General features: G+C 42.3%; 1 protein-coding gene across 1 annotated transcript in view; it reads right to left on the bottom strand.

The window, feature by feature from the left end:
* Nucleotides 1–3,561: 3,561 nt before the first annotated feature.
* Nucleotides 3,562–14,653, bottom strand: part of LOC109883030 (zinc finger protein 436-like) — an 18,246-nt gene continuing 7,154 nt past the window's right edge. Inside the window, exons 3-5 of the mRNA XM_031811641.1 lie at nt 11,484–11,576; nt 6,159–6,371; nt 3,562–5,320 (exon numbers count right to left, since the gene is read on the bottom strand). Coding sequence (XP_031667501.1) covers nt 4,236–5,320; nt 6,159–6,371; nt 11,484–11,576 — 1,391 coding nt within the window. The 3' untranslated portion in view covers nt 3,562–4,235. The remainder of the gene's footprint in view (nt 5,321–6,158; nt 6,372–11,483; nt 11,577–14,653) is intronic.

Raw genomic sequence — 14,653 nt, 5'->3', positions numbered from 1 at the left:
TTGTTTGTATTATTGTTTATTTATATTTAACCTTTATTTAACTAGGCAAGTCAGTTAAATAACAAATTATTATTTATAATGACGGCCTACTAATCGGTAGAGCAGTATACTATTCGGCGTACAGTAGTAAATCTCTGAAACTGGAAACACTTATCTCCCTCACTAGCTTTAAGCACCAACTGTCAGAGCAGCTCACAGATTACTGCACCTGTACATAGCCCACCTATAATTTAGCCCAAACAACTACCTCTTTCCCAACTGTATTTAATTTTAATTTATTTATTTATTTTGCTCCTTTGCACCCCATTATTTTTTTATTTCTACTTTGCACATTCTTCCATTGCAAAACTACCATTCCAGTATTTTACTTGCTATATTGTATTTACTTTGCCATCATGGCCTTTTTTGCCTTTACCTCCCTTCTCACCTAATTTGCTCACATTGTATATAGACTTGTTTATACTGTATTATTGACTGTATGTTTGTTTTTACTCCATGTGTAACTCTGTGTCGTTTTATCTGTCGAACTGCTTTGCTTTATCTTGGCCAGGTCGCAATTGTAAATGAGAACTTGTTCTCAACTTGCCTACCTGGTTAAATAAAGGTAAAATAAAATAAATAAATAAATAAAAGTATTGGTGTAAAAAGGAGATACATTTATCAGATGCTCTTATCCAGAGCGATTTACAGGTGCAATTAGGCAAGACTTTTTATTTTAATCTAAGACATTTCTAGAAAATGAATGTGTCTAAACTACTTGGTAAGCTCAACATTTTTACATGTCTTTATTTTTTAAGGATAATAGTACTGCTGGATAGGCCTCATATTGGACAACCGAAATAATCCCCAAAAATTGCCACCAAGACAGGAATTCATTCATTTTATTTGAGCATTTCTACACTCCACGTGTTAAAAGTCTCTGGGGGCGGTTTCCCAGACACAGATCAAGCCCAGTGCTGGACTAAAAAAGCACTTTTTTCACTATAAATTCTCCATTGAGAATGCTTTTTTAGACAAGGACTAGGCTTAATCTGCATCTGGTAAACCACCCCTCAGAGAACCACAAACAATTAACAACACATCACGCAGTTGGTGTTTATTGTCATAACATATACTGACATGGTCACATTGTGTCACATCAAATCATGTGTATGTTATTAAGCCCTTTTTCACATCAGCAGGTGTCACAAAGTGCTCTTGTCCAGGGCTGAGCTCTGACCCTTTGGGGGGCATGTGGTCAACAACAAAAAGCTCCAGCACCCAATGTTGATATGTGTGGGTATAGACAACATTAATATGTGTGTAACTCTTGTCCAGGGCTGAACTCTGACCCTTTGGGGGGCATGTGGTCAACAACAAACATCATTAATATAGACAACATTAATATGTGTGTAACTCTTGTCCAGGGCTGAACTCTGACCCTTTGGGGGGCATGTGGTCAACAACAAACATCATTAATATAGACAACATTAATATGTGTGTAACTCTTGTCCAGGGCTGAACTCTGACCCTTTGGGGGGCATGTGGTCAACAACAAACATCATTAATATAGACAACATTAATATGTGTGTAACTCTTGTCCAGGGCTGAACTCTGACCCTTTGGGGGGCATGTGGTCAACAACAAAAAGCTCCAATGTTGAGTAAAGTATTTTGACTATTTCAACTGGAATAAATGCTGCACTTGGTAACAATGACCAACACAATTGCAGTTCAAATAGAATACTATAGCCTACCATGACCATAAATGCAGATACCCTGCCTAAAACCACAAAGTGCCCTGCAGATACCCTGCCTAAAACCACAAAGTGCCCTGCAGATACCCTGCCTAAAACCACAAAGTGCCCTGCAGATACCCTGCCTAAAACCACAAAGTGCCCTGCAGATACCCTGCCTAAAACCACAAAGTGCCCTGCAGATACCCTGCCTAAAACCACAAAGTGCCCTGCAGATACCCTGCCTAAAACCACAAAGTGCCCTGCAGATACCCTGCCTAAAACCACAAAGTGCCCTGCAGATACCCTGCCTAAAACCACAAAGTGCCCTGCAGATACCCTGCCTAAAACCACAAAGAACAAGCAATGCAGAGGCAGAATCAAAGGGAGTAGGAAAAGCTCCCTAGAAAGGCAGAAACCTAGAGAGGAACCAGGCGCTGAGGCGTGACCAGACCTCTTCTGGCTGTGTCTGGTAGAGAGGAACCAGGCGCTGAGGCGTGACCAGACCTCTTCTGGCTGTGTCTGGTAGAGAGGAAGCAGGCTCTGATGGGTGGCCAGTCCTCTTCTGGCTGTGTCTGGTAGAGAGGAACCAGGCGCTGAGGCGTGACCAGACCTCTTCTGGCTGTGCCGGATAGAGATTTAAGAGTCCATGTGACCATTAAGGCCAGATCGTTCATAGATGGCCAGCAGGGTCAAATAATAACCACAATGGCAATAATGGAAAGGGGGATACCTAGTCAGTTGTACAACTGAATGCCTTCAACAGAAATGTGTCTTCCGCATTTAACCCAACCCCACTGAATCAGAGAGGTGCAGGGGGGGCTGCCTTAATCGACATCCACGGCACCCAGGGAACAGTTGGTTAACTGCCTTGCTCAGGGGAACAGTGGGTTAACTGCCTTGCTCAGGGGAACAGTGGGTTAACTGCCTTGCTCAGGGGAACAGTGGGTTAACTGCCTTGCTCAGGGGAAGTTGGTGGTTGAAGATATCCCTCTAGTGGTGTGGGGGCTGTGCTTTGGCAAAGTGGGTGGGGTTATATCCTTCCTGTTTGGCCCTGTCCGGGGGTGTCCTCGGATGGGGCCACAGTGTCTCCTGACCCCTCCTGTCTCAGCCTCCAGTATTTATGCTGCAGTAGTTTATGTGTCGGGGGGCTGGGGTCAGTTTGTTATATCTGGAGTACTTCTCCTGTCCTATTCGGTGTCCTGTGTGAATCTAAGTGTGCGTTCTCTAATTCTCTCCTTCTCTCTTTCTTTCTCTCTCTCGGAGGACCTGAGCCCTAGGACCATGCCCCAGGACTACCTGACATGATGACTCCTTGCTGTCCCCAGTCCACCTGGCCATGCTGCTGTTCCAGTTTCAACTGACCTGAGCCCTAGGACCATGCCCCAGGACTACCTGACATGATGACTCCTTGCTGTCCCCAGTCTACCTGGCCATGCTGCTGCTCCAGTTTCAACTTCCACCTGACTGTGCTGCTGCTCTAGTTTCAACTGTTCTGCCTTATTATTATTCGACCATGCTGGTCATTTATGAACATTGAACATCTTGACCATGTTCTGTTATAATCTCCACCCGGCACAGCCAGAAGAGGACTGGCCACCCCACATAGCCTGGTTCCTCTCTAGGTTTCTTCCTAGGTATTGGCCTTTCTAGGGAGTTTTTCCTAGCCACCGTGCTTCTCCACCTGCATTGCTTGCTGTTTGGGGTTTTAGGCTGGGTTTCTGTACAGCACTTTGAGATATCAGCTGATGTACGAAGGGCTATATAAATAAATTTGATTTGATTTGATTTGAGGGGAACAGTGGGTTAACTGCCTTGCTCAGGGGAACCGTGGGTTAACTGCCCAGGGGCAGAATGACAGATTTGTACCTTGTCAGCTCAGGGATTCGATCTAGCAACCTTTCAGTTACTGGCCCAATGCTTTAACCACTAGGCTACCTAAAGAGGACAACACGATGTAACACATCATTATATATATCATTACTGTCTTCATATATGTCGTTAACCTAGAGAAGCTTTATGAAGGCTGTATCACTAAATGAAGCACTACAAATTCAGTCATGACTAGTGAGATGTTGAAAAGCACATTTGGAGCACAATTTCAGATGACTTTTATTTTGAAAACCCCATGTCCTTTATTAAATGGATGTATAGACTGTTTCAAATGTAGACGTTCCACTGGTACGTGCCCGAGGCCCAGCGATGCTAGTGTTAATGAGAGCAGCAGAGAAACCACCAGCAATCATTTGGCCATTGAAACCTGGATTTCTTTTCTCAATTCATCAGTCCTCGAGTCTTTGCATTCTCTCTCCTCAGCTTCTTCTCAAAACTCATTGGAGGAGAAGGTCTGAGGGGAGGGACTTTAGATATTCTCCTCCAATACAGTTGAGGATGCGAGATAATCGAGGAAAGATGAATTGAGAAAGGATTAGGCCTCAGTGACTAAAGTACTGGCCACTGGTCTCATTGACGACATGTGTTTTCCAAAATAAAAGTCCCCCAGACAAATTGTAGGCTTTTCCTATGTCATGTCCAAGGAGGCTGTCATCTCGCTTGTGTGATGCTCCTGGTGTTTCTTCAGCAATTTGGGTACATGGAACCCTTTCCCACACAGGCTACAGACATACGGCTTCTCCCCTGTATGGAGCCTCATGTGCACCTTCAGACTCCCCGGTGTGGTGAACCCCTTATCACAGACAGTACAAGGGTACGGCCTCTCTTTAGTGTGCGTGATCTGGTGCACTCTCAGATTCCCAGACTGTGCGAAACGGGTCCCGCATATAGTGCAGACGTACGGTTTCTCTCCAGTGTGTGTTCTCTGGTGGCTTTGAAGGTCACCAGCCCGTACGAACGTACGACCGCAGTACGAACAGCAGAACCTCTTCTGAAGGTTCTTCAAGTGCGTCCTTGCATGCGTCTGCAGCTTCTCTACATCCGTGAAGCTCTTACCGCAGTCGCAGATGTGGTAGAGGACCTCTTCCATGTGTAACTTCTTGAGCTTGTGTTTTTTCAGGCACTGGGATCTGGCGAAGCGTTGTCCGCAGATGGGGCACTGATGCGGTTTCTCCTTGGTGTGGGTCAGTAGGTGGGTGTTGAGGTTCCCTCTGATCGTGAAGCCCTTCCCGCAGTAGGAGCAGTGGTGGAGGTTCTCTCCTGTGTGGATCAGACGATGAACCTTGAGGGTTCTGAAGTGGGAGAACATCTTGCCACAGTCATCACAGTGGTATGGTTTCTCAATACGGTGGGTCTGTCTGTGCTTCCTATACTCCAACAGGTGGGCGAAACTCTCCGGGCACTTGGAGCAGTGGTATGGTTTCTCTCCTGTATGGACTCGCTGGTGGATCTTGAGGTGCCGTAGCAAGGTGAATGTCTTCCCACACGGATGGCAGACGTGCTTGGTTTTCTCTCCGGTGTGGATGGTCATGTGTCTCCTCAGGTCGTCGGGTCGTAAGAAACACTTCCCGCAGACAGAGCACTGATGTGGTTTCTCTCCGCTGTGAATCAGCGCATGTCTGTTCAGCCGCGTCTTTGTGAGGAACCTCTTTCCGCACTCGGAGCAGCGGTGGTGCTTCTCAGAGATGTCTGTGTCAGATCTGGCAACCTCTCCTGTTTCAATGACAACATTATAGGGGTTAGAGACGCTGCTAGTACAGATAGGAGAGAACAGCATCACTTGCATGCTTAACAGTATACTGTACATACAGTAAAATACTACAGCAACCTTAACCCAACACCTAGCAAACTCGTCAAGAGGTTCAGATCACTGTTGGGTTGACAGTCTCCTGGACCCAGTTTGCATACTGGTCGGAGATACACCCCAGATTTTCTACAATACCATGTACCTGCACCCATAGAGATCCTACTCAATTACTAGAGGGGCTGTGTTGTAAACCCTCAAAGTTCCATAATGGTCTGAAAATGGCAGCCATCTTGGTCAGGGAGAAATCCAACCCAGTCTAATTGGAATGAATGGCAGTAGGTGATGCATTTCCTGCTTTAACTGGCGCAGGAAAATAAAAGGCACGTGATGCATCAGAAATTGGGTAATAGAATTAGTCGACCTAAAATATTGGTCATATAATTATGAATATAGTTTATACAGGTTTTATACACATTTTCCGTATAATTAGCCTCTAAAATATATGTAAACAAACCACAATGTCTCAATGTGTGCTCTCTTGGAAAGCAGTGAGTGTTTTTATACGATACAATATCAGTACTTGCATTTACAACTTGTCTAAGCCCTATCAACAACTGATGTCAGAAAGTGTATGGCTGTGGATTGACTGCATTGTTTTAATGGAATGTTGGCAGCAATTTTTTTAAGCTGTTTGGAATAGCTAGCTAACAAGCAAACAGTGGAGATCATCTTCAAATTCATTGTGTTACACAATAGTGTACTTGTACCAATAGTTTAACATCAGGGTATGGGTGTTTCTCTCACCTTTGTGAACCACCTGGTGTCGTCTCAGGTCATAGGATCGCAAGAAGGCCTTCCCGCAAACGGAACAATGGTGGGGTTTCTCTCCGCTGTGGGTCATCATGTGTATCTTCAAGCTGCTGGCTGCAGTAAACCGCTTGCCGCACTGGGAGCAGAGGTACGGTCTCTCCGGGTCAGGGTCCCCAAGGCTGTCTGGGTCAGAGCTGGCACCCTCTCCTGTTTCAATGGCAACATTACAGGGGTTAAACACTTGTTTTCTATTTTATATGCTATACTATGCATCGGTATCTAAAAAGGTAGAAAGGATAGTTGACTTCTCCTAAATGTATATTCTGATCTGAATTGGTCCTACCCACACCTTCCTCTTCCTCTTAGATGTATGTTCTGATCAGCGATTACTGGGATATTCAAGTCCGGGCTCTGGCTGGGCCACTCAAGGACATTCAGAGACTTGTCCCGAAGCCACTCCTGTGTTGTCTTGGCTGTGTGCTTAAGGTCGTCGTCCTGCTGGAAGGCGAACCTTCGCCCCAGTCTGAGGTCCTGAGTACTCTGGAGCAGGTTTTCATCAAGGATCTCCCTGTACTTTGCTCCGTTCATCTTTCCCTCGATCCTGACTAGTCTCCCAGTCCCTCCCGCTGAAAAACATCCCCACAGCATAATGCTGCCACCACCATGCTTTACCATAGGGATGGTGCCAGGTTTCCTCCAGACGTGACGCTTGGCATTCAGGCCAAAGAGTTCAATCTTAGTTTCATCAGACCAGATAATCTTGTTTCTCACGGTCTGAGTCTTTAGGTGCCTTTTGGCTGTCATGTGCCTTTTACTGAGAAGTGGCTTCTGTTTGGCCACTCCACCATAAAGGCCTGATTGGTGGAGTGCTGCAGAGATGGTTTTCCTTCTGGAAGGTTCTCCCATCTCCACAGAGGAACTCTGGAGCTCTGTCAGAGTGACCATTGGGTTCTTGGTCACCTCCCTGACCAAGGCCCTTCTCCCCGATTGCTCAGTTCGGCCAGTTGGCTCTAGGAAACCCTTCCCCATATCTGTGTCGTGACACAGTCCTGTCTCTGAGCTCTAAGGACAATTCCTTCGACCTCATGGCTTGGTTTTTGCTCTGACATGCACTGTCAACTGTGGGACCTTATATAGACAGGTGTGTGCCTTTCCAAATCATGTCCAATCAATTACATTTACCACAGGTGGACTCCAATCAAGATGTAGAAACATCAAGGATGATCAATGGAAACAGGATGCACCTGAGCTCAATTTCGAGTCTCCTAGCAATGAGTCTCTGTTTTCATTTTTAATACATTTGCAAACATTTCTGAAAACCTGTTTTCGCTTCGTCATTATGGGGTATTGTGTGTAGATTGATGAGGATTTAAAAAAAATGTGTTTAATCTATTTTAGAATAAAGCTGTAGTGTAACAAAATGTGGGGCAAGTCAAGTGGTCTGAATACTTTGCGAATGCACTGTATGTCGGTAAGTAGCCTTCCACAAGCCTTGGCCTGTACAAGCCGGAACAGCTCATAGGACAGGAGGCATCTCCTGTTTCTGAAGCGTGAGGCAGAGGCAGGAGAGTATGTCGTTTTATGTATATTTTATGGATATCATGTATTTTATTTGTTGTGTTTTATTTCCTGTTTGGACCCCAGAAAGAGGGGCTAATTGAGGATCCCAATAAATACTACTAAATACTACACGACTTATTCTGAGACCTGGACCAGGTTGCATGTAGCTGGTTTGAAAATCAATTAAAAGTCATATGAATGTGGCTCACCTTTTAGTCAGTTACATTTCTATGGCAGCGAATCCTTCACCAACTAACCTGCTCCCGGGCAGGCCAACTCTATCCTGAATGAATCCTTCAGAACTAACCTGCTCCCGGGCAGGCCAACTCTATCCTGAATGAATCCTTCAGAACTAACCTGCTCCCAAGCAGGCCAACTCTATCCTGAATGAATCCTTCAGAACTAACCTGCTCCCGGGCAGGCCAACTCTATCCGGAATTAATCATTCAGAACTAACCTGCTCCCGGGCAGGCCAACTCTATCCTGAATGAATCCTTCAGAACTAACCTGCTCCCAAGCAGGCCAACTCTATCCTGAATTAATCCTTCACCAACTAACCTCAGGCCAACTCTATCCTGAATGAATCCTTCAGAACTAACCTGCTCCCAAGCAGGCCAACTCTATCCTGAATGAATCCTTCAGAACTAACCTGCCCAACACTATCCTGAATGAATAGTCTGAACCGCGAGTTGAGGACCAATGAAATCAGAATCCCTCCCTCTTGCAAAGAGTGTGTCATCATCTCCTTCATTTGAGGAAGAAGACGGATTAAATATGTTATTAATTAAATGTTTGTGTGTGATTTTTATTTATTTTTACAATAATAAAAAAAAACTATAACATGATTTAGTAATGACAGAATGCATTTAGAAACTAAAATAAACATTTCTTATTATTATTATATTAACAATAAGAATAAACATTATTATTGTATATTAATGTGTATATGAATGGGTAGTTTAATGGGTTTATTGTATATTAATGTGTATTAATGTGTATATGAATGGGTAGTTTAATGGGTTTATTGTATATTAATGTGTATATGAATGGGTAGTTTAATGGGTTTAAATAAAATCACATTTTATTTGTCACATACACATGGTTGGCAGATGTCAATGCGAGTGTAGCGAAATGCTTGTGCTTCTAGTTACGACAGTGCAGTAATATCTAACAAGTAATCTAACAAATTCACAACGACTACCTTGTACACACAATGTAAGGGGATGGAATAAGAATATGTATCTATAAATAAATGGATCCGTCTCGTCATTGTTGGTAATCAAGCCTACCACTGTAGTGTCGTCTGCAAACTTGATGATTGCGTTGGAGGCGTGCATGGCCACGCAGTCATGGGTGAACAGGGAGTACAGGAGAGGGCTGAGAACACACCCTTGTGGGGCCCCAGAACCCCTCATAGCCTGGTTCCTCTCTAGGTTTCTTCCTAGGTTTTGGCCTTTCTAGGGAATTTTTCCTAGTTACCGTGCTTCTACACCTGCATTGCTTGCTGTTTGGGGGTTTAGGCTGGGTTTCTGTACAGCACTTTGCATATTAATGTGTATATAAATGTGGAGTTTAATGTATTTATTGTATATGAATATGTTTATGAATGGGTAGTTGAATGGGTTTATTGTATATTAATGTGTATATGAATGGGTAGTTGAATGTGTTTATTGTATATTAATGGGTAGTTGAATGTGTTTATTGTATATTAATAGATAGTTGAATGTGTTTATTGTATATTAATGGGTAGTTGAATGTGTTTATTGTATATTAATGGATAGTTGAATGTGTTTATTGTATATTAATGGGTATTTGAATGTGTTTATTGTATATTAATGGGTAGTTGAATGTGTTTATTGTATATTAATAGATAGTTGAATGTGTTTATTGTATATTAATGGGTATTTGAATGTGTTTATTGTATATTAATGGGTATTTGAATGTGTTTATTGTATATAAATGGGTATTTGAATGTGTTTATTGTATATTAATGGGTATTTGAATGTGTTTATTGTATATTAATGGGTATTTGAATGTGTTTATTGTATATTAATATGTGTATGAATGGGTAGTTCAATGGGTAGATGAATGTGTTTATTGTATATTAATGGGTATTTGAATGTGTTTATTGTATATTAATGGGTAGTTGAATGTGTTTATTGTATATTAATGGGTAGTTGAATGTGTTTATTGTATATTAATGGGTAGTTGAATGTGTTTATTGTATATTAATGGGTAGTTGAATGTGTTTATTGTATATTAATGGGTATTTGAATGTGTTTATTGTATATTAATGTGTAGATGAATGTGTTTATTGTATATTAATGGGTAGTTGAATGTGTTTATTGTATATTAATGGGTAGTTGAATGTGTTTATTGTATATTAATGGGTAGTTGAATGTGTTTATTGTATATTAATGGGTAGTTGAATGTGTTTATTGTATATTAATGGGTAGTTGAATGTGTTTATTGTATATTAATGGGTATTTGAATGTGTTTATTGTATATTAATGGGTAGTTGAATGTGTTTATTGTATATTAATAGATAGTTGAATGTGTTTATTGTATATTAATGGGTATTTGAATGTGTTTATTGTATATTAATGGGTATTTGAATGTGTTTATTGTATATAAATGGGTATTTGAATGTGTTTATTGTATATTAATGGGTATTTGAATGTGTTTATTGTATATTAATGGGTATTTGAATGTGTTTATTGTATATTAATATGTGTATGAATGGGTAGTTCAATGGGTAGATGAATGTGTTTATTGTATATTAATGGGTATTTGAATGTGTTTATTGTATATTAATGGGTAGTTGAATGTGTTTATTGTATATTAATGGGTAGTTGAATGTGTTTATTGTATATTAATGGGTAGTTGAATGTGTTTATTGTATATTAATGGGTAGTTGAATGTGTTTATTGTATATTAATGGGTATTTGAATGTGTTTATTGTATATTAATGTGTAGATGAATGTGTTTATTGTATATTAATGGGTAGTTGAATGTGTTTATTGTATATTAATGGGTAGTTGAATGTGTTTATTGTATATTAATGGGTAGTTGAATGTGTTTATTGTATATTAATGGGTAGTTGAATGTGTTTATTGTATATTAATGGGTAGTTGAATGTGTTTATTGTATATTAATGGGTATTTGAATGTGTTTATTGTATATTAATGTGTAGATGAATGTGTTTATTGTATATTAATGGGTATTTGAATGGGTCATGTGTTTAAATAAATCCTGGCTTGGTCCCATCTATACCTTCCTCCTCCTCTCCATCCCCCACCTCCTCCTCTGGATGCATGTTCTGATCAGTGATTACCTGGCTTGGTCCCATCTATACCTTCCTCCTCCTCTCCATCCCCCACCTCCTCCTCTGGATGCATGTTCTGATCAGTGATTACCTGGCTTGGTCCCATCTATACCTTCCTCCTCCTCTCCATCCCCCACCTCCTCCTCTGGATGCATGTTCTGATCAGTGATTACCTGGCTTGGTCCCATCTATACCTTCCTCCTCCTCCTCTCCATCCCCCACCTCTTCCTCCTCTGGATGCATGTTCTGATCAGTGATTACCTGGCTTGGTCCCATCTATACCTTCCTCCTCCTCCTCTCCATCCCCCACCTCTTCCTCCTCTGGATGCATGTTCTGATCAGTGATTACCTGGCTTGGTCCCATCTATACCTTCCTCCTCCTCCTCTCCATCCCCCACCTCCTCCTCTGGATGCATGTTCTGATCAGTGATTACCTGGCTTGGTCCTATCCACACCTTCCTCCTCCTCCTCTTCATCCTTCTCTCTGTCCCTCTCCTCCTCATCCTCTCTTTTAACAATAACAAGCCCTGTAAAACATCAAACCAATTAGACTGGAACACAATGTTCATTAAAACTTTATAATAGATCTTCACATAATAATAGTAATAAAAAACTAATAATACTAATAATAAAACCCCCATACATAAACACAACACAAAATAAACCCATGTCACACCCTGGCCTGACCAAATAAAGAAAGAAAACACAAAATACTAAGACCAGGGGCCTGTTGCACAAAAGTAGAATTAAGACATCCGGGATAAATGACTCAGACCAGGGGCCTGTTGCACAAAAGTAGAATTAAGACATCCGGGATAAATGACTCAGACCAGGGGCCTGTTGCACAAAAGTAGAATTAAGACATCCGGGATAAATGACTCAGCTGAGCTCAATGAAGCCAAAACATGTGCGTCCAGGCTTAATTGGTTGCACAAAGACCAAGCCAGGATGAGCAGACACGGATTCATTAAGCCAGGTGAAACCAATCCTGGATAGGTGCGCGCTCACGGCTCACTCAAATAGACCCCGCCGAGGAGGTAAAAGATATAATTAAGAAGAAAGGCAACACCGCCACAGTGATAAAGCAAAGAGAAAAAGCGTGGCAAAGTATTGCAGACCGCCTGAATGCGTAAGTAGTGCACAATTACACACTCACCGCTCCGCTGAAACATCACAATTACAATTCAAATATTTAATTCACATCTCCAAAAATGCAGTTGTACTGTAATTATGAAACGGTTAAATTTTTTATTGAAATGCACTGCAGATATGAGTGAAATTGTGTAAAGTAACTCCATCACACTGTATAAAGCTATGATAATTTTTTTGATATTTTTACTGAAAACAAGACAAAAATACCAAGTAATTTTTTGCAGTGTGACTCCATTAAATGTGTGTGTGTGTGTGTGTGTGTGTGTGTGTGTAGATTAAACATGAACGGGCCAAAACGGACATGGCAGCAGGTCAAAATCAAATACAAGAACATTCTGCAGAATGGTATGGTCCCTGACTAATATTTAACAAAGCACAAGCATATATTGTACCCAGAAGGTGCCTGCTCACACATTGTCTGTACTGTTTTAGCAGTGAAAAAGAATACCCACAGACAAGGCACGGGTGGTGGGTCACCAAAGGCTGACCTTACCCCAGCAGAGGACATGGCCTTGGAGCTAAATAAAGGCAGGCCCGTCTTAGAGGGGATCCCTGGGGGGAAAGAGACGAGCATAGGTTCCTCCCAAGATGCCACCCGCTTCATTCAAGGTATGTCCTTCCATCTCTACATGGGATACAACCACATTCATATTGAATCAATTTGGACTGTCTGACTTTGGTTTACCTATTGCCTTGCAGTGTCTGGCAGCACTGTGTTCCTGTTAGAGCCACCAGCACAAGCACCAGACGATGCTGATCCAGTGAGTACTCCATCAAAGGCATACTGTAGGCCTGGCATGTCTTGTCTACTAGCTTCAATATGAATCCGATTAAATGTGATAGGGTGAAGGCCCCAGTGCAGCAGCAACAGCACATGATGGAGACGATGATGAGGAGGAGACCATCTCTCTGGATTCCAGAAGGCATGAGGTATCATGTTAAGACTGTGAAAGTACTATTTACTCTACAATGGTGAGGAGTCCTCATCAAAATCAAAAAATGTAATTTCTTTTACAGGACCCAGATGCTATACAGTGGGAAAACCAGCCTGGCAACATAGTGCGTATTAATAAAAGGACACCACATCCTGCCAAATTCCAGCTGCGCTAATTGTATTGTGTTCACAGAGCTCACAAGCTATCAGAAAGTTGTATGGCAACCACCTCCGGCGCCAAATAGAACTGGCAGACATAGACATTCAGTACAAGAAGAAAAAGATGGAAAATCTTGCACTGGAGTTCGAAATAAAAAAGAGGACAATTAGGAAACTGGACCTTGAAATAAAAAAACTTGAGAGGGAGGTGAGATATGCCTTCAATGTACACTGTATGCTAACTGTAACACAAATGTATTAATCATTATTTTTCTTTCCTCCCCCAGCTCCAAGAAGATGACACAGCTCTAAATAAAAATTAGGTATATTCTCGTAAAGTCAAGTGAGCCATGACATATGAGCTCTTATTGTGAGCACACAGGACGGTGGCATCTTTCGAAGTTTTTTTAAATTTTCCCAGCAATCAGTACAACCAAGTCATCGTTATAAGGCATCGCCCTCTTTTGCCCACCCCCCCAGCACCAGGTGTGGCCACTAGCCTATATGAAGGCCCAAAATTGTGTGTTCCTTTCTGCTCTGACAATGGCATGCCCATTCGTGCGAGATGTGGTGGATGAAGAAGCACTTGTGCTGAGGAGAGCCTTCAGGCGAGAAAGGGTCTTCAGGGACCGGTTGGACCCACTGGCCTTCCCTGATGACCATCTATATGAAAGATACAGGTTTTCTGCAGATGGCATCAGGTATCTATGCAGACTACTGGGTCCCAGGATTAAGCACCGCACTGCACGGAGCCATGCACTGAGTGTGGAGCAAATGGTTTGTGTGGCCTTGCGCTTTTTTGCTAGTGGAGCCTTCCTGTACTCAGTGGGGGATGCAGAACAGCTGAACAAGGCCACAATTTGCCGCACAATAAGGAGTGTGTGTCTGGCTATCAAAGCATTAGCAGATGTCTTCATCTCCTTCCCTGGCCACAGAAGACTCTGTGACATCAAAGAGGAGTTCTATAGGATTGCAGGTAAGAGGATCTACAAATTACAGGACAACTGTTAACACATAGTAGGATACTCATTACTTTGTGTGACAGGTTTCCCCAATGTCATTGGTGCAGTGGACTGCACACACATAAGGATAAAAGCCCCCTCAGGTGCCCATGAGGCCGATTTTGTGAATAGGAAATCCTTTCACAGCATTAATGTTCAGGTGAACATAACTTTTTGATATTGTCCATTGACGAACACTCTGCATTGCCAGTGATGTGCATTGATTGGTGTAATATTCCTCATCTTATGATTTCAGATGGTCTGCAATGCTGACTGTGTGATCAGCAATGTTGTGGCAAAATGGCCTGGCTCAGTCCATGACTCCAGAATCTTTCGGGCCTCTGAAATCTATCACAAG

The sequence above is a fragment of the Oncorhynchus kisutch genome, unplaced genomic scaffold (genome assembly GCF_002021735.2).
Source record: "Oncorhynchus kisutch isolate 150728-3 unplaced genomic scaffold, Okis_V2 Okis01b-Okis20b_hom, whole genome shotgun sequence".
Taxonomy (NCBI): Eukaryota; Metazoa; Chordata; class Actinopteri; order Salmoniformes; family Salmonidae; genus Oncorhynchus; species Oncorhynchus kisutch.
This window is presented reverse-complemented; position numbering and strand designations above follow the sequence as displayed.